General features: G+C 37.7%; 1 protein-coding gene across 2 annotated transcripts in view; it reads left to right on the top strand.

Annotated features, from left to right (window-relative positions):
- The window catches only part of dgkb (diacylglycerol kinase, beta), a 92,159-nt gene that overhangs the window by 50,243 nt on the left and 17,679 nt on the right, over window positions 1–24,237 (top strand). For both annotated transcript variants that reach the window (XM_023277856.3, XM_035951706.2), the window contains 2 exons: window positions 7,029–7,093; window positions 23,246–23,336. In XM_023277856.3, the coding sequence (XP_023133624.1) occupies window positions 7,029–7,093; window positions 23,246–23,336 (156 nt within the window). The remainder of the gene's footprint in view (window positions 1–7,028; window positions 7,094–23,245; window positions 23,337–24,237) is intronic.

The following is a 24,237-nucleotide window of genomic DNA, read 5'->3' as shown; positions in this document are numbered from 1 at the left end:
GTGATGACAACGTGCAAGAAACAAATTAAGTATTAGTGTTATCCCTGGATAAGATCAGCATTAGCTGATGTATGCATAGATGTACACAGTGTTATTTTCAATATATCTTAAAGAGCCCATGTCCTGATTTTTGAATTTTCCCTTTTCCTTTAGTGTGTTATAGTTTTTTTTGTCCATGTACAAGGTCAGCAAACTTACAAAGTCCAAAATTTCCACCAAGTTAATCTCTCTCACAGAAAACACTGCTGCTTATCTGTCTGACTTGCCTCATTTGAAGCCCAGGTCCTTCTTCCATTACTTATCTATGTCACCATGATTTGCTTCTGCCTGGGTTCCTCATAGGTATGCAGTTATTCAGTATTTACTCATTTTTGTAAGGCCAGGTGAGCATTCAGAGCTTTTCAGGAGGGCAGCTTTAAAGAGACAGAGGGAAATATATTTACATATTTGATAATGATCAAGGTACACAATGAATTTTGGTGAAGATGTAATTGTAATAGTTTCTTATAGCTTATAGCTGTTTGATTAATTCACTAACTCAGTGTAATAAAATGAATAGAAATGTACAGATAAATATCACTTTTACACTAGTAATTACTTTTAAATGACAGGAATGTATTAGAACCTTACAGATTTTCAGCTGAAGATTAATATCCTAATTATATAGTGTATTATATAAGTTATATTAAAAGTAGACAAAAATAATCAATAATTTAACATGATATAGTTTTATGGTTGTAAAGTTACTCTATAATACCTGTAAAAACTTGAGTAAAATCACTTGTAAAGCAAAACTGAATTGTGGACACTATTCACAGTCTTACCCTGTTGTTTTATGGTTAGCATGTGCATTTTTGAGTGATTTTACTAAAGCAAAAGAGAGAATTCTGTAAATTAATAATAAATTGTTTAAAAAAATACACTGAAATTTGCTTAGAACATTTTTTACAGTGTGGCAACACATGTATGCATTTGTAAAATCACTCATGATTTTGTCTAAATAAGAATGAATGCAGAGTTTTAGAAAAGAAGGCAGAGTGTATGTGGAGATCTGAGCAGTACTAGAGTACATTACAGTTGTTCACATGTGAGGGTGGTAACTGAAAAAAGGACAAAAAGTCACTGAAGTTGGAGGCAGCTCCCAAACTGAAAAAGAATTCTATTACTGTTTGCTCAGAAGGCAAACTTTGCACCAAATATATCAAATATATGGAGTGGCTTTTAACGCTTCCCCCATCTTTCTTTCTGTAACTCTTTTGCACATGGTACGTCTATTACAGCTACAGCATTCTATTAATTACAGAAGGTTTTTGTATTGTTCAGCAACCACTTGATTTCTTCTCACCATACCAAACTTGTATGAGAACATTAAAAGAAAACAACTCCGTCCTGACTGCTTCATAAACTCATTATAGGCCTTGTTGTCTTTGCTGTTAGTGGGATTAGCACCCGGCAGGCGCGATGATGACAAATGAAGTTGTTTGTGGGGGATTAACAAGACTTTGAGCTCTCTATGGATTTGAGTGTGATATAATATTTTGTTTGCATCAAATTTTTTGCTTTCCGTTGAATGAAAAAATTGCATTAAAGATTATGTGACAAGTCAAGCTAATAATTACCTCAGAGATTATGCAGATGAAGAGTAGATTGTTTCTGTAATGACACTATTCAAATCCAAAGATCAGCACTAGCAGCCCCAGCGAGCGTCGCCGCCAACATGTGCTTGAATGTGGAGCCATTTCAAGAAAAGTCCTTGTAAATTTTGTTTGATTGCTCTGAGACACAAATGGTGAATGTTAGCAGCTGACAAACAATCTGAAGCAATCTCAGTACAAGTCCGTTCTCCAAATCATTTCCATCTCACAGCTCAGGTAATTCTTCCAAGAAAAGAAAGGATCGTCTTTTTTTTTTCTTTTAGTAAATTCTTCCAACCTAACCTTCTGCCACGGCCCAGTTGGATTGAGAATTAATGGCGCCATCCCTTTGGGAGGATGTGGAAGTGACGTGAAGTGTAATGATCTCAATCAGGGCCAGGGGTGAGAGACAGAACTAATCACTGAGCACACTCCACTACCATAATGCAGTCAGTCGCCCTAATGACCCTGGCGCTCCTGTCAAAGCCATTACTCTCCCCTGTAGTGAAAGGCACATCAAACCGCTGGGGCCCACTCATAATTGGACTAAACTTTGAGCTATGAGAGGACATTACACATGTCCTGTATTAATTCGGGTGCCAGATTTTTACATTGGTAATTATTTGAGGGCAACTGGGGGGGAGAGAGAGTGAGTGAGGAGCCGACGTCCCACCGCTGCGAGGGGGTCAGCGCTCCAAGATGTGTCCAGCATGTATTGACAGTGTAGCGGACCAGTCTTGTATTATTCAGAATTTATAGTTTTTGAACACACAATCGGGCTCCAGGTAAAAAAGAATGAAGTTTGTAAAGCTCTATGAAGTAGTTGGGGGAAAAAGCTCACCAAGCTCCAAGTAATATTCTGAATCTTTCAGTCATCATATGGCATGATCTTCATCAGCAGATGGAGTTGCAGGGGTTATGAGAATTGTAGATCTTTCAATTTATCATTTCAAGGGCATTGCTTGAAAACTGAACTTCAAAGTTCATTTTGGACCTTAAAAATAGCAATTTAACAAACAATCAAGCCACCAGGTCCATTTAATAGTTGCTCTGGAGATTTCTGTAGTATCTCATGTTTAAGGAAGTTTGGACACTTTAAGGCAACATGAAGACAGAAAAGTGCTCTTGAAATGGCCATTTTTCTTAACCTGCTTGATCCTGTAGAGGATCATGCACCTCCTGCTCAGGAAATATGAAAACCAGAATATCTACACTCTCATGACTACTGGGCAAGATTGAACCTCATAAATGTACAATAGTTTACCGAGAGCTACTATTTAAACAAAGATGTACTGATTGATTTTAAAGACTGAACTCTTAAAACTGGAATAGCGTGAAGAAATCTATATTACTGGATTATTTCTGATTCAAATTCTACAAACTGACCTGACTAGAATAAGTGTCATAATATTATGTGGTGACAAATGAAAAACCAACATGTCCTGAAGTATGCTTCTACATCACTGAAACTCAGATTAAATTAAAAAAGATTTTCTGTAGCTGTTTGCTTGTGCTTTGTTAAATCAATGAGAAAAAAAAATCTTTGAATTATATACTCAACTTTTGGCAGAATTCCTTTATTTTAATGCTATAATCATATTGCATTTTTAATTAAATTCAATTTAAATGAATCCAAAAAGATTATAAAAGCAGTAAAAAAGAAACAATTATTTCTCAATGATTTTTTCTTGTGAAATACTTTTAAAACATCTCCATTTTTTTTGATAGATTGAAGGATGCACATTTTAAAGGCCAAAAAATTGCATTTTTGCATCTGATGTGGGTAAAGATTTGTCTGAAATATTTTGTAATTAAATAATTGTGTGTAACTGTAATGTTTTTATATATTTAAATATATTCACCCTAACCCTATCAAACTAAATGTCAAAACATTTATAGACTCCGTGTTTGTGATATGAGCTGCAGGACAGTGCTAGATTGGATCATTTTAAAAGTTTCACAATTTAAATCAAACAAACGCTCCAGCAATGAAGAATGACAAAGTGCTTTATCCACTCCTGGTTGCTTGAAATCGCTGTTTACTGTTGCGAAGCCACAGCTCCAAGCTTGTACAGATCTCAGATAATAGACCCCAAACCAAAGGGGAGACAACCTCACCTCGCTTTTGCTCTCTTGTTTGCAGCTATTGTCCTGTTTGTAAGAAAATCAAGTTACAATCTCTCAGATATATCTATCACCTCACCTTTCTGGCTCGCGTTGGAAGCGTGAGGAGAGTCTGCGGGGATCTTGAAGAAATCTTTTGGTCTTCTGCTTACAGCGTCTTGAAGAGACATCAAGAGAGGCTCCATTGATTTTTCTCTTTTGGCTTCTCCTAAATTTTTGTACAGAGAGCTAGCAGGGGGTCCTCCCTGTAGGTGCTGTTTCAATAGTGCCACTCAAAACGGAGTGGGTCAAAACAGATTGCTTCAGCGGAGGGGGGAGGAGGAACAAACCCAAAAAGTTTACAGCAACTTTTTCCTTTTCTCTTTCTTGAGATGTTTTCAGAGCCGGACAAGTTTGCTGCGTTCGTCAGAGTCTTTCCACAAAGACCTTGCCAGCATTTTTCTGCTGACACTGACTCGGAAGTGTGAATGAAAGGAAATTTTAGTCTTATATCTCTTTGTGTGGTTCATTAGTTCAGACCTCACACTCTGTAGAGGTCCTCTGCATCTTTTAGAACATAATTAAACTTATATGGTTTATTATCAGGCTTACTGGCGTTTTGATCAAACACCTTGTTTAGCATTAATGCACAAAAGATAGATTTTACAGTATATCAACATCTTCTTAGGCAGCAATATTGTGTTGGAATACATTTTAATTGTTGATATGCAGGTTTATGTAAAGGAGCTTCTGTCATGCTTTAAAGGGAATTACATTTGCACTGAACATTATGACCCAGTTGAAGAAAAACTTCCATTAAAACACAGTCGAACAATAAGTGAAACAAATCTATCAGCATGGCCACAATAAAATGTCAGCTGTTAACTCCATGGAAACGATTGTTTAACTAATACTGGATTGGTGGTTTTGTCATTCTGACACCTTTTACAGCTGCTACGAACATATGATCTCTATCTGGATACACCTGATAGTAAGAAACAGTCGTGTTGTTAGTTAATATAATTCAGTGGGTAATTGCATGCAAAAGAATGTGTATTTTCTCAAATCATAATTTCTAACACTTCTTGGAAGAAAATAGCAGATACAAAGCAATAACATGCACTCTAGGCAGGTGGTGCAGGCAGACAACAAACATGGCATGTGTGAGGTGAAGGACAGCAATCTTTTTTTCTTCAACAGTATCTTAAATCACTGTAAAATCTTGCTCTTGCTAACCTCCTGCGGTTTAAACTATCACCTTGCTGCAGTGATGTACAGGTGAGTTCTAGGATTGCTGCGGATCTGCCTCCAAAAAAATTACTTTCCCATTCAACTAAACAGAATTCTCACTCATGTTTAGAAGGAAAAGTATTTATTTCTCTCTTTTTTCCTCCTTTTTCTCACAAATACATGTCTAATCAACATATATTTAGCATTATTTTATTGCTTTGTGTTGGTCCTTTTCAGTGAATCAGTCATGTTTAGATGGGATGGGACTCATATCCCTGGTAACCATGACATTGGAGGGAAAGCTGCAAACATGTTGTGAAAGGGGTTATTTTAAACTAAATCAAATGATATTTTCATGACCCTAATCAGACAGTGAGTCAAAATAATGCTCCTACATGGGACACAAACTCCAGTCTTCTTGGTGGAAGAGACCTCTCAATGTGGACTTTATCTGACCAGGAGAAAATCTGCTTCTTTTTAAATGTAATTAAGGATGCAGTTTAGTTGTATAGGAATGTACTGTAAGATCTGACAACACGCACTTCTGATAAGAGATTATAAAACAGATAAACCAGCCAGATAAGCAACCTACTGCAGGACAGAAATGCCAAAGTAGGCATGAAGTAATTTAGAATTTTAAACCTATGAATTAGTTTGTCCACCAGAGAATATTGGTTGTATTTTTCTCATAAATGAAAGACTGTTTATGTAATGACTCTTTTCAAAATCGAGCAATGCCTAAACATTAGATTTTTTTAAAAATTCTAAATATCTCTATCAGAATTTGTCTCAAGAATCCAAGTGAGCTCCTGGAAACACACCCGTTCCATCTGCTGTTTTACATTAATTTAAGTTACATTTAAGAACATGTCCAAATTGATCAGATTGCATTTGCACTGTAGGTCAAATGGCAATGCAACTAATACCACCTCTATGTCATTAGGGATATTTCAGCTTTCCATTAACTTGCATTTTTCCTGATCGAAATACTCATCGCAGATGCAGATGACATGTAAATAAGAGGTGTGACTCATCATCTAACTGTGAAGGAATTTTCTGTCTATTAGCAAACTAAATTATATGAACTAACCATGTAGATTTATTCTATAATTTATTTTGTAAGATCACACTACTACGCTACTAACAGCCTTATCACACTGAGGTGGTGTTAATATACTGCTGAAGTGTACCGTGAGTTGCACCACAATAACGTATGTAACAAGAATGCCTTAACACCAAGAACTCCAATGTGGCTGCACCTTTATTTCCCCAGGTCACAGAGTGAGAGGAAGAGGGGGGATGGAGGGATGGGGAACATAGAGCGGGTGAGAGAAAGGTTGAGAGTGAACATATAGAGAAAGAGAGAGAGTGGAGAGTGAAAACAAGTCGGCTGCTGGGGTGTCGGCAGCATCCTGTAGGTTAGCTGGGAGCTGTGATTACTCACAATGTGTGTTTAATTAATTAGCCCGTGTGGAGACGGCATGCTGTTCATCAGGGTTTCTGTCAATACCTCTCCATCCCAGGCTCAGCCTCGCTGCCACCTCCAGCACACATCTCCTTTCATCTTATAGAAATACAAACAGGGGACAGGCGAGGTGTAGCTGCAATGCTGGAGAAGTTGGGAGTGTTAGAGTTGAAGAGGAAGAGGCTGCACTGGATGCGAAAGTAAAATTTGCATGTTAATGATTATATTTCTGTTCTGGGTGTGAAGTACCTCCACATCTTAGCATCTCCAAATATCAGATGGATATAGATTTAATCTTATGTTCAATGGCATATTTTAAGCAAAAATATTAGATGTTGTAAGGACTGGAGAGTTGCAAACATGGGGTTTTATTTGGCTTTTCTCTACTTTAGTGTGCCATCGCATCCACTCCAGGGTGTAAGAAGCCAAAACTGCAGGTTTTAAATTTGAAAGGATCAGATTTACTTGCAGTCGAATTGGATGCAGATACGGTGGTTTAATTTTACAATAACATCAACCTAACCTAACGAGCTGAAATAAACCTCAAAATATACATATCGTCAGTGCTTTCATTAAAGATTTGTTCTCTCTTTCAGGATGCCTCCATTGCACATCGTTTCCATGTTATGAGAGAGAAGCACCCTGAGAAGTTTAACAGCAGGTATGTTTTTGTCTCTTTGCCTTCTAGGAAACTGAGCTACCCACTGAGCCCCATTTTGTTTCAATTCTAACTACAATAACAAGTACAACTGAGATTAAAAGCTTAATGAAATAAAAAAAACTGTGCAATTAGGGCTTAGAATCCAACATTTTAACAAAACCTTTGAAGCTCTGTAGTGGTAGAGTTACAATTAACTCCAGCTCATACATTCTACTAAAATCACGTCTTTAAAGCAAATATTTAAATATAGCTTTTAAAAATACAATGTTTGATTCGAGAAAAACTGTGTGTAACATACTTTCAAGCAAGTCATCATCTCCTCAGTTTGGAAGGTATTTGACCGCCTGAGAAAGTACGTCTGATGAAGCATTCTGGCAGATTAAATGTACATATTCACTAGTAAAGTGAAGATATACTACAAAATAGAAGTACTGTGCTGAAAATCTAATTAATTCCAAATGATTTTGGATGAAGTTATGAACTTGACTCTTTCAAGACCAACTCAGAATGGATTCACGGCCTAGTTTTGAACTGTAGCCCATCATTTAACAGTAACCACTGTGATAACTTGCATGTTTTAATTCATGTTGCTTATATTTGCTGTGCTGTAATTACAAGTGAATTGTTTTCATTATTACATTCTGGTATCAGTTGAAGCTTACTGGTGTCTTCATGCCATGCAATTTTAAAAATGACTTCACAAGAGGCAGATTTTTTTCTCCACTATATCAACCAATTCCATCATCCCTTATTTTTGTGAATGCAAGGTTTGTTGTAAAACACACAAGTTGAAATTGAACCACCACATTTCTTTTATTTTTTTCCTAAAATTAATGAGCTTGTACACTGTTGAAGCTTTGAGGTTTTTTTGTTTTTAAATGGGGAAATTCATAATGTGAACTCTCATGGACATTACATAAATTTTCCATCCTTATATGTCGAAACCACCAATTTTGCATTGTCACTTGTCAAATGATTAAAAATTGGGACGAAAGGTCGTAGACCTTACATTCCTGAGATTTAAATCTACTATTTTTTCAGTACATGGTATTTGAGTTTTTTTGCCATTCTACCTACTATTTTTTCCAGCTGCTCTTCAGTTGAGTTATTTTATTTTGCCGCCTTTCTTTTTGAAATACCCTAAAAGCTGCTGTATTGGATTCACAGCAGGTGACATACTAGGTGTGATTTTGTGCTTTGAATAATTTTCATACTGGAATATTCCTTTTCTGCTAAACTTCTGCAGACTAGGAATCATCTTGTCAGCCAGTATTTTGCTACATCCACAGGTATTGGTGCAGTCTATACATGTCCTCTTGCACTTGTACAGCCTCAAATCATCACACTCCCACCTACGTTCTTCACTGTAAGGACAATGCATTCACTGTGGTAGTCCTAGTCAGGTTCACAGCAAACATGCTGGACTCATCTGACCAAACAATGTGCTCCTAACATACATTAGGCATCTTTTAATGTTCTTTAGCAAGTTTAATCTTGTAGGTTTGTGCCCAGAAACAAGTAAGATTTTTCTTACTGGACACTGTCTATAGGTCTAAGTCTAAGACACCTGTCAGTCTGTTTTTCTCAGCTACATTGTACGAGTAATGCTAAACTGTCAATGGTGTCATTTTAGGCATATAACCACTGCAGCTCTGATTAGTGATATTATGGCCTGTTCTGTCACTCCTGATTTTGTTTCATCCATGTTTTCACAGTTTTGTTTTTTTTGTTTTTTTTTTTAATCCTTTTCTGTCTTTTTCAGTCTCACAATCTGATTGTTCATTTCCTCTGGCAGTTGTTTTCCATGTGGAGCCATGATGCAGACATGCAAATAGGGTCCATGGATCCATGGGTCCAAAATTAAGAGAGTTCTGGTGCACAGGCCTTATTATAACCCCATTTGTGCAATTAAGCTGATTAGATGTAGTCTGTTTAGTTCCAGTAATCACAGGTTGTCTAACTTGTGTGTCAGTGATGACAGCTGTATTTACTTTTGTTGCATTGAATGTCTACTTTGGGGCCTGAATTTTCAGTATAGTTGCTCTTAAGGATTTGTTTTTGATTTCCTACTTGTTCATGAGGATAAATACTCTACTTGTCAGCTTATAGATTAGGTGGTAACACCACTTTGAAACATTTGCCATTTAAATGATATTGCACTTTGGTGAACTCATTTCTGTTGTACACTTTGATATAAAAAAGTCTCAGAAATCAAATCACACAGTGTTTTCAGTTGAAATAATCCTGCAGTACATTCGTAGAACCTCTGCATGGCCTCTTTGTGACAAGAGACTGTGTAGCTGCACGGCATGACGAATGGACAGGCCTCATATTTAGCATTTCTGATTACCTTGAGGAGATGCGTTCACCTTTGGAGATGAACAAATGTGGCATCTATGTTTCCATCAATATTTAACATCTCCAATACATCTCCACTAGCGCCAGGGAGTAATTGCAGGCCTAATTGAATTTGCTTGGCTAGTTTGACATCATGGATCAGTCAGACTGATGACACACAGCCTCCTAATAATCCCATTTGTACTCATTATCATATTTTACTCTGGTCTTAGTACAACATTTAGCCAGCTTTCCGTCCGCTGCTAGAACATGCAGATAAGCCAGTGAAATGGTCCAAACGGAAGTGAACAAGGTTTCAAATGAACACAGTCCTGCCATTTAATTGTTAACAGTCGTTACTGCAGACGTGGCACCGCATTGGAGGAAAGCCAACAAGCAGGACAGACTGTAATTTTATCGACACTAATATCCTCATTAAAAAGGCGAGTGTTGGTCATCATCCACTAAAACATGGTTCCGCATCCTTTACAGATGTTGGTAAATAATTCTCCTGCTGTCAGTCCCATTCTGTACCTCCATACAGGACATAAGGGCCGCATCTCTGTTGTTTTACACCATTTTAAGCCCTTGTGAAAAATGATTGAGATATTTTAAGAAAATTATTCTGTCTGTTATTTGAATTCAATTAATAATTCAGGCAGGGGAATGAGTTTAGGATCTCTCTATTACACACTATCCTTAGCCAATTCAATAATGCATGATTATAGTTTTTCAAGGTAGCATAGATTTTGTTAGATTTGTCCAAAGGGCTCATGTCCATTGGAAGTATATTGCAACTTATCACTGAGTCATATTGCTGCAGCTGGAAGCTCTTTCTCAGGAACTTCTGTGACAATTGGAGCAAAGTGTGGCGTGTCCGGAGGGCAAGATTTTATTTCATTATTATCAAGTCTGCAATGAGTATGTGCAAGTCAGGAGTGAATTAAAGAAGGCTGAGCAGCTGCAATGTTTTTGATGAGTTTCTAACAGGATTCAAATATCATGACACTAACTTAATACATTGATGCACTTTAAAATTCCTGTGAAATAAAAGAAAATCCTTAACTTTGTTAGCAAAGACCTAGAAACAGAAATGCAATAATAACTTACAAAACCACGATGACCATTATAACAACACCACACTTTTAACTTAAATATAGAAAAAAGATTAAACAGTATAAAAAATACTCAAACAAGACAACGCGTAATCGTAAGCAACATATAAAAGCTAAACTGACAGCATTGTTACAGTATAATAAAATAAAAAACACGTTTTCTAATAAATGGGTTCATCTTTTTCTTGAATAAAAGTTTCACAGAAAATATTCACAGAACAGATACAGCATCTGCACTGGTGATTTTATACAGCGTTACAGACACACAACTACACAGTGGTTATGGTTCCTCTACTAAAGATGGAGTGTGATTATTCATTTCTATATCTTATTAGTTTAATCAAATATTTTGTAATTTGAAATTAAAATATTCTGTTTTCTGTCTTTTAAATGCACATTATTATTACAGTAAATTTACTTTGAGACAATCCTATGTTTTTTTAATTAAATATATATTTTTAAATTTGCCTTTTAAATGAGCCACTTTCTAAGCAAAGTCAACATTTAAAAACATAAATGAAAGTGTTTTATTTGCATATTGTACACTCTCTCTACCCCATTAGATGTCCATCTGATTCTTATCACACCTCACTTGCATTATATGATTATTTTAATATCCTCTTGTACATACAAAAAATAGAAATAAAAAAGTTAGGAAATCTCTTACTGCTAGTATTTAGAATCAAGCATGATGTCTTTCTGTATATCTGAAAACATCTAAATACTAATTTGTAATTTGTTATTGTGTTATTTTTCTGGCATTTTTTGAATCCTTGCATTTGCTCTTGGACACGCTTCAAGGTCGAAATAAAAAAAATTATAATAAAGCACATAAGATGTAATACGTGTGAAAAGAAAAATGTCAAAATCTCAATTATTAGGCCTTTATCTGACAACAGTGATGACTCTTCACTTCCTATATGAATAAAATCTATACATTCTGGAAGTGCTTTGACCTTAAAGAGACTGAATATTTAATTAGCTTTAATTACCAAGCAAACAACATAATTAAGCAGCACCACTTAATTATGAACTGGGGGGATTTTGTTGATGAAACGCTGGGGTCATACACTCACTCTCTCCCTCCTTTCATTTCTCTCATTCTATCCATCTTCTGTATTTGCACCTTGGGGTGATTACCAGGGTGAAGGTGTGAAGATTTGACACTCGGCAGATAGATTCATTTACTGCCACTGCCGGACCTGGAGGTGATAATGAGGTCGAGGATTAAAAGCAGACAATCAGTCGGCCCGTGACGAGGGCTGCGCCACCTCCTCCCCCTATGCCACTCCTCCTCGACCGCCTTGTTAAAATATACTGGTCCCTTTTTTCACCCCCCTTTTTTTTTTTTGCTGATCTCCCATGTAATTACACGCTAATCTCTGACTCCGAGGGAAAGACACAGATAGTGAGGGAAAAGAAGAAAGAGGTGCAGAAGGAGAAAGCAGCGGTTTAGAAAATTTAGAACTTTGTGCTGTCATTCATCTTCATTCTTTTGCACTGTTCGTTTTTTATGGTTATGAACCACTTACAAGTTATTCTTTCATATTATTAACCAGTTTTCTGTTTGGTGTGTGACACAGATTACACTGAAATGGATTTTGCTCAACTAAGCTTTTCTGAACAAGTTCTAGACATTCTACAATGTCACTCATATCCAATATAGTGATGCCAAGTTCAGGCAGACAAACAATATTTCATTGAGTTTCATGTGCAAAATTTTGACTTGATTGTTTATGAATTTCCCAACAAATCACATCAGCCTTTTCACTTTCGTTCTCATTTGTGGGTCTGTTTGTTATTTTGCAGGATTAATACCTTGCCAATGGATTTTTATTAAAAGTCTGTGGAGAGTTAGGGGATCTTTTTTTTCTGTGCAGGTCTTGGAATATTGTCCACAAAAATTTTAGATTAGCAAATGTTTTCCTTCACATCTTGACACATTTTAAAACTAATTTCAACAGATTGTACTGAAGAAAAATATCCTGTTACCATTTTTTTTAAACGATTTTACCCAATATAAGCAGCAATAACTCATGAACACTGTGGTAACTGCAGGAAAATTCAGTTAACAAGTGCACTTATCAACCCGTGTAATCCTGTATAATTTGATGGCCTTTTAACATTCCATGGCACTACAGCATCAGGATAAATTTAATTCTTCATGCCCATGAAGAACAATGATATTGAATGAAACCTCGACCCAGTGAGCACTTTTCCGTTAAAGATGTTTTAATAAAATGACAATGCTCACTGCTAAAAAGACGTTTAGAACAAGGTTTTGAAGAAATTGATTAAATGTTAACATTTTGTCCATATTTCACCAGGATTTGTAGTAGTAACCATTTTTATCCTTTAAGGTCTTCATGGGTTATTGCTTCCCCTTTCACAGCACCACTCTGCTGATCAGCTGTGGCAGGAAATAATACACCCTACAGGTTTATGCTGCTGAAACTGGAACAGCAAAAGGCATGTCCTACCTTCAGTGCTGAAGCTGTAATTTCTTATTTTAAATTAATTTGTACAACTGCTCCCATTGTAATGGATTGTAAGCTTCTAGTTAGCAGCACACAGCCATTTTAGTGTCTTATTTTTAACATTATAGGTGAGGAAGGTCTTCTAGATTTAAATATAATACTTTGAAAAAAGCACTTTAAAAAACATCCAAATGACATGTTTGGACCTAAAAAAAATACATACAAATGGTGAGTCACAACCGAAAGTATCCATCAAATGAAAACGACACTTAAAGTCCCACGCTGGAAGCTAATCCTTGTCTGCTGGGTGGAATTCCTGTTGCTTATTGGTTGCTCCATTATCACCTACTCCTTCCATACACAGACTGTGGCTCTTTCAAACTTTAAGCCTTTCCTACTGTGTTACAGTCTTACCGTTTGGTGAGAAAATACATTATTTTCAATTGTAAATGATTAGGTTACGGCTGTATCAGGAGGTTTTTCAAATAGACTGTCTTCTGTTCTCAGGACTAGTTTTTGCTTCCCTCAGGATCACTTTTCTGTGTCATTCAGATCATATTTTGCAAACACAGTTGGCCTCCGTGAAGCGTTTTCCACTCATCAGACAACAGCATATCTGTGAAAACATCTGGTCTGGGACCATTTTGCTGCAGTGTGAAAGCTGCTGTGGCTTCACCTGCAATGTTTGTTTATGCTGCGGCATCCATCATGACACCTTGATGTTCCCATGATATTTGCTCTGCATACCCCGATCTATTTTTGGTCCGGAGACTTCTAACACCATCAGCATGCTCCTCCAGAGCCTCTCTGTCCCTGTGTGCCCACAGGCTCTCGCTGTGCTGTGTAACCATCCTGAGTTAACCTTTCCTGAAGGCACAGGGAAGCCCAGGCATGAAGCACTCTTTAGCATAATGAGTACGTTCATCAAAGCCCTGCGATGTGCTGGATGGGGCCGCCGGATTCACTAACACCCGCACCCATCACAACACACCCATGTGCACACGTGTGTGTGTGTGTGTGTGTGTATGTGTGTTTCCTGCTGAGCTGGGAACAGGGCCACAGGTGACACCACTCTATATTACACATGCACACACTCATTTACAGACACATGCATGGTGGACTTCAGTGTCGGTCGCCCTCAGACCTCATTTGAGGATGAAATCGTTTATGTGACTAAAGTGTCATCTATAATTAATGACCACTTGTGTGTAATTTAGAGGGATCTCACCTGTGGCCCTGTCCCCAGCTCAGTGGGAGCGCACACACACACACACATCCAAAACACACACAAAAAGGCATAACCTGAATTAAACCTACACACTAGAATCTGCACATTCAGTAAGAGGCCTGAAAAATCATGTCATGATAATTTAGCGGTTTTACTTTGATGCTGATGAAATAAACTGAGTCACACCCTCACTAACATACTGATAAATACATTACCAAAACACCTCCAGCCTTGTAAATAGTATGAAATCATTAATTAACAGCACTGGTTTGTTAAGTTTGTTTTAGATGTCTAACAATCCCTAGAATTAATGGTTGTTGCTGGTGCAGCGTTATGGATCACAAATGAGAATCTTTGTTTCATTTCAACTCTTAAATTACCATAATGCTTGTTTTAAATTATTCCACAGCAACACCTTTAACAAAACACACAATGAAATGTTTAATTCAAGAACATGAATGCCTTTGCAAAGAACCCCATACAATTCTGCAATTTTGATAATTAGCTAGATTTTTAAAATATAAAATCATGAAAATAACAACAGGAGCACCATGTGTAGAACTTAGTGACATTGTCTTCACTCCTCTGCACCCTCTTAATTTTTTAAATACAGTTTCCAAAGTGTTCTATCATCAGCTGTAAATGTAGCAAAATGTCCGATTTTCTTGAATATATTTACACATATTCTTGGAACGTGAAATCTTAAATATGTTTGGGTGGCATATGATTATATGTGGGTGTGCTTGTATGCAACCTTAAGTCTTCAAACTGTATTTCAGTTTGTCTATGTCCACTTTCAACCAAATTTAACCCAATTTTAAACAAAATAACTACATTTCTATTGACTTGCAAATCCCCAAAGCAATATGTATCAGTTTAAAAGTAATTCATTCAGTGTTTAACCTTTAATTAGTTGGAAAACATGAAGGTGTTTGGACCTTATTCACAATATAGCTGAGTTGGGAAATAATGTTATGCAGGAACACAAATAAGAAACTTGGTCAATAATAGCAATAAAATTATTAAAAGGTAAATCAACTGAAACAGGAACAGCTGGAAGTAAAATGAGACGAAATTGAAAACCTGAATTGCCCTCCAAGTATGAGTGAAACCTTAGATTGTTCTGCATGTTATTCCAGGTTACAGCTGCACCATGAATGCTACAAATGTTACCTCATGTCCTCTTAATATCAGAAGTATTGATTCAAAGTAGCTTCCATAAGGCATTTTATTGTGCATTTTGAAGTGACACATCAGAAAAAACTTCATGGAAAGATTAAAACAAAATAGAAAGGCTTCCTCTGATTTGCAAAAACAAACAAAAAAAAACAAAACACACTTGCTTGAGGTAATTTTTGGACTTTAAAAACATACAAATGTGTTTTATGGGTGATAGAGAAGCCATTTCTGAGTAAGTTCTGACATAGACATTGTTTTTCTTTTCTTTTTAGCCAGTTGGTTTTGTTACCAGTTTTGTCTACTCTGTTTTATTACAACCATGCATAACGTAGCCTTACACTGTCCCCTTCTGACGACACTAATAGAAAATGCGAGCAAACCTAATTTGCATTATCTTTGTATCATTGTTTTGCAACATTTAAGTTTACTTCACTTGCCTCAACATTTATATGGTACCAGAGCTACTACGAATTTGACTAGCACGGTTTCATATAGTTGTATCTTCTTCCGCAGCCAAATTTTTATGTAACATTTTGGTGGGATTTTTTTTCTGTTACATGCAAATATAACAGACATGTATTTAATAATTTCAGTAATTGAACTACTGTATGTATCATATTATTTGTATTTTATATGAACTTTAATAGAACACCATGACATTCCTTCTCTTGCTTGAGTCAGCAGCTGATGAAGGCATTAATTTAATGATATATTCATGTCAGCAATTAATATGTTACATATTGGCACTCACAAACAATTTTTTGAAGATACAAGCTGCTTCTTTAACAAACAGACCAAGTAGTACAAAGAGGACTAGGACAGTGTCCACTAATGACACCAGCTACAACAGGAGCAAAATATCTCCAGCTGCAGCTACGCACACAATACATTTGTTTGTCATAACTCTGTCGAAAAATGGGCCTGAAGTGTCACTACGTTTGGGGATGGTGTCTCAAAGTTGTGCTCTGACATTACTTAGCAAAACTAGAAAAGCACTCAGAGAGCGCCGTACTCCGCCAAGGCTGCTCGGTTGACGTATCATTTTCGACGGATGAAATCTTTAATAAAAAATGACCTTGCGCTGAGCACAGGCATGTGTTATGCATGTGCATGTTATGTATGAATACTGAATTGCGTGTAAATTACTCTTATAAAGGTCTGTTGATCAGTTCATCACTTTTGGCAAGCCTTTGTTTTGCTAGTGTTAAAATAACTGTTCCCTCCATGCTTTTATTTTGAAGACGTATTTTTAATTTTGCGGGCTTTTATTTTGTCACCGTGCCAGTGGCACAGGAAGTGTTTATCTAAGAAGCGGTTTCTTGACACAACGAAGGTGCTGCCGAAAAGTCCGAAAATTCACATAAAGATGAAAGAAAACGGTTCCACGCTGCTGCTGTCTAGCAAAGGATGTGTCTAAACTTAGAAGCACCAGCTGGAATGGAGACAAGCTCTTACTGTGAAGAAATGAGTGAAAGACAGAAAGGTGAATTTGTGTTCAAAATAAGGCTGACAGCTGAACTTAACGTGTCTGGCTGGGGTTTGCTACATTGCGTGACCTAAATATGTAGCGGGAGGCAGGAACTGATGGGACTCAGAAACACCCCACAGTTTAATCATTTGTTCTTGTATGATTTCCAATAGATAAATCACAGTCAATTTGTAGTAGGATCGCAATCATGTGATCGTCAGCAGGTAACTGACACAGTGTTCATGTCATGGTTACAGCGACGCCGTGCTGGCAGCTATATCTCCCAATGGGAAATCCTTAACAAAGCTGTGGATCCAGACTATAAGCCCCATCACTCCCAAAATCTAATCACTTGGTCCTTGTGTCATTTCTGACCTTCCCTGAAAATTTCATCCAAATCCGTTAGTTCATTTTTGAATAATGTTACAGACAGACAGAAAGACAGACGTACGCCGATCGTCACATAACTCCGCTGTTCCTTGGCAGAGTAAAAAACAGTTGGCTCTCCATTGAGGTTTTAATCAAGTTTGCAAAATTAAGGTATCTGAAAAATATTTAAGTTTATCATTTCACTTCATTCTAGCACTTCCATTCGAGTGTAAGTTCCGAAAGATGTTGGATACTTTATATATGTCAGTGGTTTTGGTTGAGTAGAAAAAAAAAACACTTTGAAATCATTGCAGTGCAACACAAAGAAATACATCTTTCAAGCTGCTCGCTGCGTCTCTGAAGGCAAGACGACGCAGCTCGGGTCATTTCTCAAACTGCCAGTCGGATTCGGAGCGCTCTAGGCGGTGTCATGTTAAACAAAACAGTGCATTGATGCAATGCACAAAGAGTTGGTTATGTCAATGCGATATTTATCACCTCTGATCAAGAAGAAATTAGTGTGAAAATAAGGTCATAGATCATTCTGGGTGAGATTAAGTGTCAGGGGGGAAAAAAATCAATGGCCGTGTGCCTCCAGTTCAGTGTGGCCGGTGGAGAGTGCATCTAAGGGTGCTGTGGCCTCAGGACAGCGATGCTACACTGAAGATTATCGCCTCTGACATCCTTTAATATGGTGACCGAGCAGTGGCAGTTTGATGAACATGGTGTGTTGTTCAGATTCAGGCTGTTTGAGCTGCATTTGTCTTTCTGTTGCACAGTTCACCTGTCTATTCACTTTTCCTGCTTTTTTGTTTTCTAATGCTCGTGTTTTTTTTTCTTCCTGGCCACATGCTTTGTATCTGTCCTCTCTTTTTCAGTTTTGTTTTATGATTTGTTTGTGCAAATACACAACACTTCACTGGCTCTGGAAACCTGAGCCACTGTTTTCTTTGGGCCTGTCAGCTATGACTACTACAGCTGATCTCACATGGACAACGCTAAAGTTATTACTGCAGTACACTTTGCATTGATACGCTGCAGGTACAATCACAAACACAGAAATTGTGGCCACTCAGAGAATTGAAAAGCTGCTACACGTTTAATGCTGCTGATTTTATTTATTTATTTCCCTGAAAACACAAATTGCTCTGACCGACAATATAATGAATGAACTTCTAAGATGTCCTGGAAGGATGCAGCAGCTTCACTTCAGCCAGCAGTTTAAGTAAATGGGCACTTTATGTTCACTTTTATTACACTTACCATAAAGTAAGGTCCTCCTAATCTACCTTAAAAGTATCATCTTACTCAAATGGACTCCCTATTAATCCTTGGTCAAACGGGCCACTGTTGAAGATGCTCCTAGCAGTCGGTCTGTCAGATGAGTCCAGTGTTTGGCATTAGCCGGCAGATAACAAATGACAATCCAATGCAGCCAATGAGATGCTCCTAATTACTTAATGAACAGAGCCATGAGGTGATTTGTTGCCATGGTGTGCTTGTTAGGTTAAGTGGTGGGAATCGACAGGATGGTCAGATGTTGTCTCTTACTGTATCTCTTCTTACAGTGGCCTATGTTTTCCTGCTATTGGCTTCGGTTTTGATATGTTGTACTGTATTGATGCTACCCTGCATCAATACAGCCAGCTCCTCCACCAGCTCCTCCAGTTCCTCCAAGTTGTGGTCCTGTTGTAAAATTTGATGAGAATCCGTAGAGTGCAGATTGGAAGCTTTAATATCTCAAGAGTACTGCACCAAGGTTGGAATCTTATGACACTGTTTGACTGAAAAGAGGCTCTTTGTTATTTTTTAAGAACCAAAACTGACACAGCAGAACCAGATAGATCATCTTTTTTTATTCTATGGTGATGCAGTCTAACATCAAAATTATTGGATTTTTTGTAGTAACTACACGACAATTGGCAATATGCATCAGTTTCACCACAAGGCTGTGTGTCTACCAAAACAAACCAAAAAAAAAAACCTCCAAAAATTCCCAGCTAGAAGTGCCTGTGAATGCATTGCAGGTACAGCATGTTTTCTACTAAGACTATTCATTTACCATGATACAAATATCCACGGAAGTAATGTCTTCCAAGTATCGGTCAACTAAGTGACAAAGCAGACTGCTGTTTAAATGATAAAGAAATGTTTGTCCACGCATGGTATACCATATTAATGCTGTGTTAATCTGGTAGGACAGTCAGAAACCAGTACAAGTAACTTCCCCTTCAGTGTTGTCACTACTTGTACAAGTAGAATGTGTGAGTTGGTCGGTATAGCACTTGTCCCGCCCCTCCTCTACTGTGATTGGACAATTGGGTAAAAAGTGACAGTGACAAGCACAGGGCTTTATGAAAAGTTGTTGAGGTGTCCACAACCAGAAAAAATGTTAAAAATGCGGCGTCGAATAGACGTTTAGTGCCCTGTCCCTGTTGCTGGTTCTTTTATGGTATATGTTGTATAGCATAAATGTATGGCCTCAGGAAAACACACTTTACTGAGGACACCCCCAAAAGACTATAAAATTGTGAGATGTCTGTTTTGTCTGTCTATGCTCGTTTGGCACATCCTTTTGCACATAAACAGAGCAACAGACTTCAGATTTTCAGCACCACTTTCAGACTGCACACAGCTCTTTTTGGCATCATATTGAAAACCTTATCCAATCTTTTTCAGCTTAGCAAATCCTGTAAACAAACATTAATGTGTAAATTTGGTGCACTTCCCCTGTAAAATGTGTCCAAATCATCTTTTTTTTTTTTTTTTTCTTTTTTTTTACTTTCCTCTAGTTTCTCATCATTTTTTCCTCTTGTGTCCTTACATTGTGGAAGTATGGTGATATTTTGGAATAAGTACAAGTTTATCATCTCTCTGGTTAAAGTACAACAGCTCATACAGAAACATCCTCAGCTCACTGTGCAATACTTGAACACGGTGCAGTCTTCTGCTTCTAAAACTCTGACCTTGCACTCATAGGCTCTTGAATACTTCAATAAACCAGCAACTAAGGGTAAAGGGATCCAAAACATTACCTGTACTGTATCTGACTTCATTGCCTCAATGAACCATTAGTTTTGAATATGCCTTTCAGAGTAGCCACCTTCATTTGTTTATTTGCAAACTTGTACAGGCCCGTGTGTGTGTGTTCTGTTGGTTTTCCCTCCTGACTGCAGAGCTTACAGACTCATGATGATGATGGTGATGAAGGTGTAGCAGATGTAGAAATGTGTTGTGTAAAGCCTCTCAGCATGGCCCTGTCACCCTCCTGCTTCTTCCCACCTCCCTCTGCACCCATCCTTCTGCTATTGACCATGTTGCACATTATAAATCAACTGTGAGTCGGGCTACCTTGCAAGTACCCTAATGAAAGCTCATTTATAAAGTGGCTAAATGGTCCTGACAAAAGTCCTAATGAGGAAATCAATAATTCAGTGATTGTTACTCTGCTTATACTAATACGTTCCTCTTGTAGTGCTTTGATTCCAGCTAAGAAAAGGCCATTTTTTATTGTGTTCAGTTCTGCGTGTCAGCACTGTTGTAGGCTTTTTTTTCTCCTCTCCTTGAATCTTTAAGATAAATTATGTGCTGTTGTCTGTTGGATTTCTTAGTAAGATCAAAAGCCGACCACAATCTGTGCTTCAGTATTAACCTAAAATCACTTTTCTTGCACAATGAATGCAGAAGATAAAGTATATTCACTAAAATTGTAAAAAAAAAAAATTTAAAAAGAAAGAAAAAGTAAAGTAGCACCATTACCCATCCATACCATGATAATCGAAAATATATTTAATAAAACAATAAACGGCTGTAAAGATTTGGCGGTTTGGCTGGTTGAAATCATTTCCTCCCACCATCAGTGAACCTTCCTGCTGTCTTTTTTCACTGACAGCCCTAAAGAGGTTATGATATCTGCCAACAAAAAGTTGGAGGAAACATGTTTCATTGAGTATTTCACCTTGGATCAGGGGTTGGTGGGAAAAGTTAGGTTTGAATTCTTGTACAGCTCAATATGTACAGCCTGAGGGCATTAACGCAGCTTCGAAAAATTTGTGAATTGCCAATGCAAGCACTAGGATCTAATTCATTATATTCAGTAAGCATTTTTAAAGCTGCTTGGCATTTGAAAAAGAGTTAGTCGCACCACTGTATGATAATTCCAATCGTATAGTGATTAGAATTTTCATATTGGCATGCCGTATGATATAAAGGTTGTGCGGGAAAGTCACAAAGTCATCTGAAGGTTTTTCCACACAGTTGTGAAGCTGTTGCATTGACATATATTTATCTCATAAATGCCCAATTACCCTCCCTCTTTGATATCGAACAGCCATGTTTATGTGTTTGTTGACTGATTTTTATATATCATGTGTAAGGGCGGATAGACTGACTCTTTGCCTCTAAATATATTGAATATATTCACGTTTTTTACATCTTTTTAAAGCCATCTGTGGTTCTGGAGAAAGATTGTTAATATTTAGATAGTTAATTTTTTAAGAGTGACAGTCCCTCTTGCTCCCGCTGCCTCCTGTGACAAGCAAAGACCTCTGCGACCAAAGCAGAAATGCCCAAAACTGCCGTTCCTCAAATGGCTACTTGAAGCTGGTTCCAAAAGTCAGTCTATTCCCATTGATGCCCATGTTAAATTGCCCAACTTTACAGCAGAAGTATACATGTTTATAGCCTTGTACAAAAAAATAAAAGAAAGAAAGAAAAAAATAAGATTTTGGCCTGGTTACATGGATATTGAAAACAATTATTGTACTAATCTTCCCCTTTTCATGCAAATGTGGTCCATTTTAGGAGCTTGCCGCATCTTCACCACTGAGACTAGAGAATCCCATATCAGTGAATTTCTGTGTTTGACGGGTCAATGCCCCGACATGTTATTTATCACAGCGAAAAATATGGAAACGTGGAACAGCTGGAGCCACTTGTGCCACTTAGCTTCTTTGCAGACTTGTTCGACTGTGCAAATACAGCCTCCCTATTTCATTCCTTCAGACGCCTCCTTAAATAGGTTGTGATATTTGCGCATGTCCTAAACCAGTGGATATCCAAGTCTTTTAAAGTGTTTTAAAGTAGGTGTGGTTGCTTCCATCCAAAAGGTGGCTTTTCTTTTGGGCATGCATCTCAACTCAACCTGACAAACTCCTGGCTAACTGACCATGAACAGGCAAACTGCAGTAACAACCCTAATTAAAATGCATATTTTGTGTACATGTCCAAAGAATGCTCCTAAAACTCACAGACTGCCAACATGTCCCATATGTCTTAACCGGAAAACACTACATTTGGAATGAGACCCCATTCAGTATATTCAAATGGGATACATTGTTTACCCATATCGAATTCTGAGTAATAGTGGAATACTAGTGTGCATGTAGATGAAGTTAATGTTTTATCTGTGTGGTTGTGAGCGAGTATAATGCAGCGCAGCAGTGTGCAGACAGATGGTGACTCACCCCTGCAAGGTCATTGATCATCAGCCTTAGCAATGGGAGTGTGTGCTGTAGGAAGCCTGGGGAGCAGCACCCCAGTCCTCTGTTAATTGCAGGGGCAGGTAGATTACCCTCTCTCATGCCCTTCCCTGGGCCTTAATGTTGGGCATGGGTACCCACTGGCCACCCCATGTGCTCCCTCAAATGCCTCTTTAACAAGCTTTAGATTCATCATTATGCTTCAATATGTGATTAATGAAGCACATTATGCATTCTTTGGAGATTAATGGCTGTGTGATTTTGGTTGGCGGTAAACATTAGAGGTGTATTTCCTGTGTAAATTAGATTCCTTTTTAAGCATGAATCAAGCACACCTTTATGGAGCGGTCTTCTGTTGTTGTTTTTCTATATATATAATCTCAGCATATAAGGGACTTGAGACAGAGTGCACAAGCTTCAGATTTTGATGTGGGGAAAACACTCCCATGTTTCCTTTTTTCTTGGTCCCTTTGCAGTTCCTGTTGTTTTTTTTTTTCAGAACAAAGAATAAACTGTGGTACTTTGAGTTCGGCACTTCGGAGACCTTTTCGGCCACATGTAAGAAGCTCCACGACTTTCTGGAGGTTGAGGTAAATCAAACCATGTCTTTTCTGTTTGTGGAGACCAAGACAAGAAAAGAAACAAAAGCAAAAGAAAAACATTTAGAAAAGTCACTGCTTCTGTAACTCATCCTTTCTATCTACTCTGTTACTGAAGCAGTCATATATTCTCTGCATTATTAAGAATATTTGACACTAAAAAAATGTTCTGGTCATCCGCTGTTCCATTAATAGCACAAATTTATACAAGTTTCAGATTCACCTAGACAAAGTGTTGATGTGTGAAGGCTATCTGTGCACCTCCACACACGCTTCTCACAGAACCTCAGTTCAACATGCAGGTAATTAGCCCTACATGACCCCGCTGTGTGTGATATTGAGTGATAATGAAGATGGTGTCTATACAATTCATCTTCCCCCTTCTCAGAGCTATCCACACAGTGCAAAGGTCTTTATTAATTAGTGCTGGATAAGTACATACAGCGCCATAGAGGAGTAGGTATGGAGATGATCGAGAGTGTTATTTTTACATAGTAAGGAGTCTAACAGAGGACAACTGTGAAGAGCCAAGAGTTTGCCATCATTCTGGTGGACTCTTGAGCTCAATGACATCAAATTGACAAACTGTTTTCTATGAAGAGGATGCTGGAAAAACAGACTCAGGTTCAGACAAAGAGGCAGAATTAGTCTTGGGCTTAGACTCAGGCTCAGATGGTGAACCAATTTAAAGTAAGGTCGTAAGAATTCATAAACAGACTTCGAAAAGAAGAGGCAGTTCTAGGTTGTGGCTCAGGCTAACAAATATTTAGATTAGAACAGAAAGATTCAGCTTTGTGCTCTGATAGACTCCACACCACTTATTTCACCTAACTTATTACAACAGCTGTGATTAACTAAATTCTGTCTTTCCCTCTGTTTCTTTCTCCTTTCT

Source organism: Amphiprion ocellaris, chromosome 9, assembly GCF_022539595.1.
Source record: "Amphiprion ocellaris isolate individual 3 ecotype Okinawa chromosome 9, ASM2253959v1, whole genome shotgun sequence".
NCBI classification, from domain to species: Eukaryota; Metazoa; Chordata; class Actinopteri; family Pomacentridae; genus Amphiprion; species Amphiprion ocellaris.
Note: the sequence above shows the minus strand (reverse complement) of the source record. Positions and strands in the feature narration are given on the sequence as shown.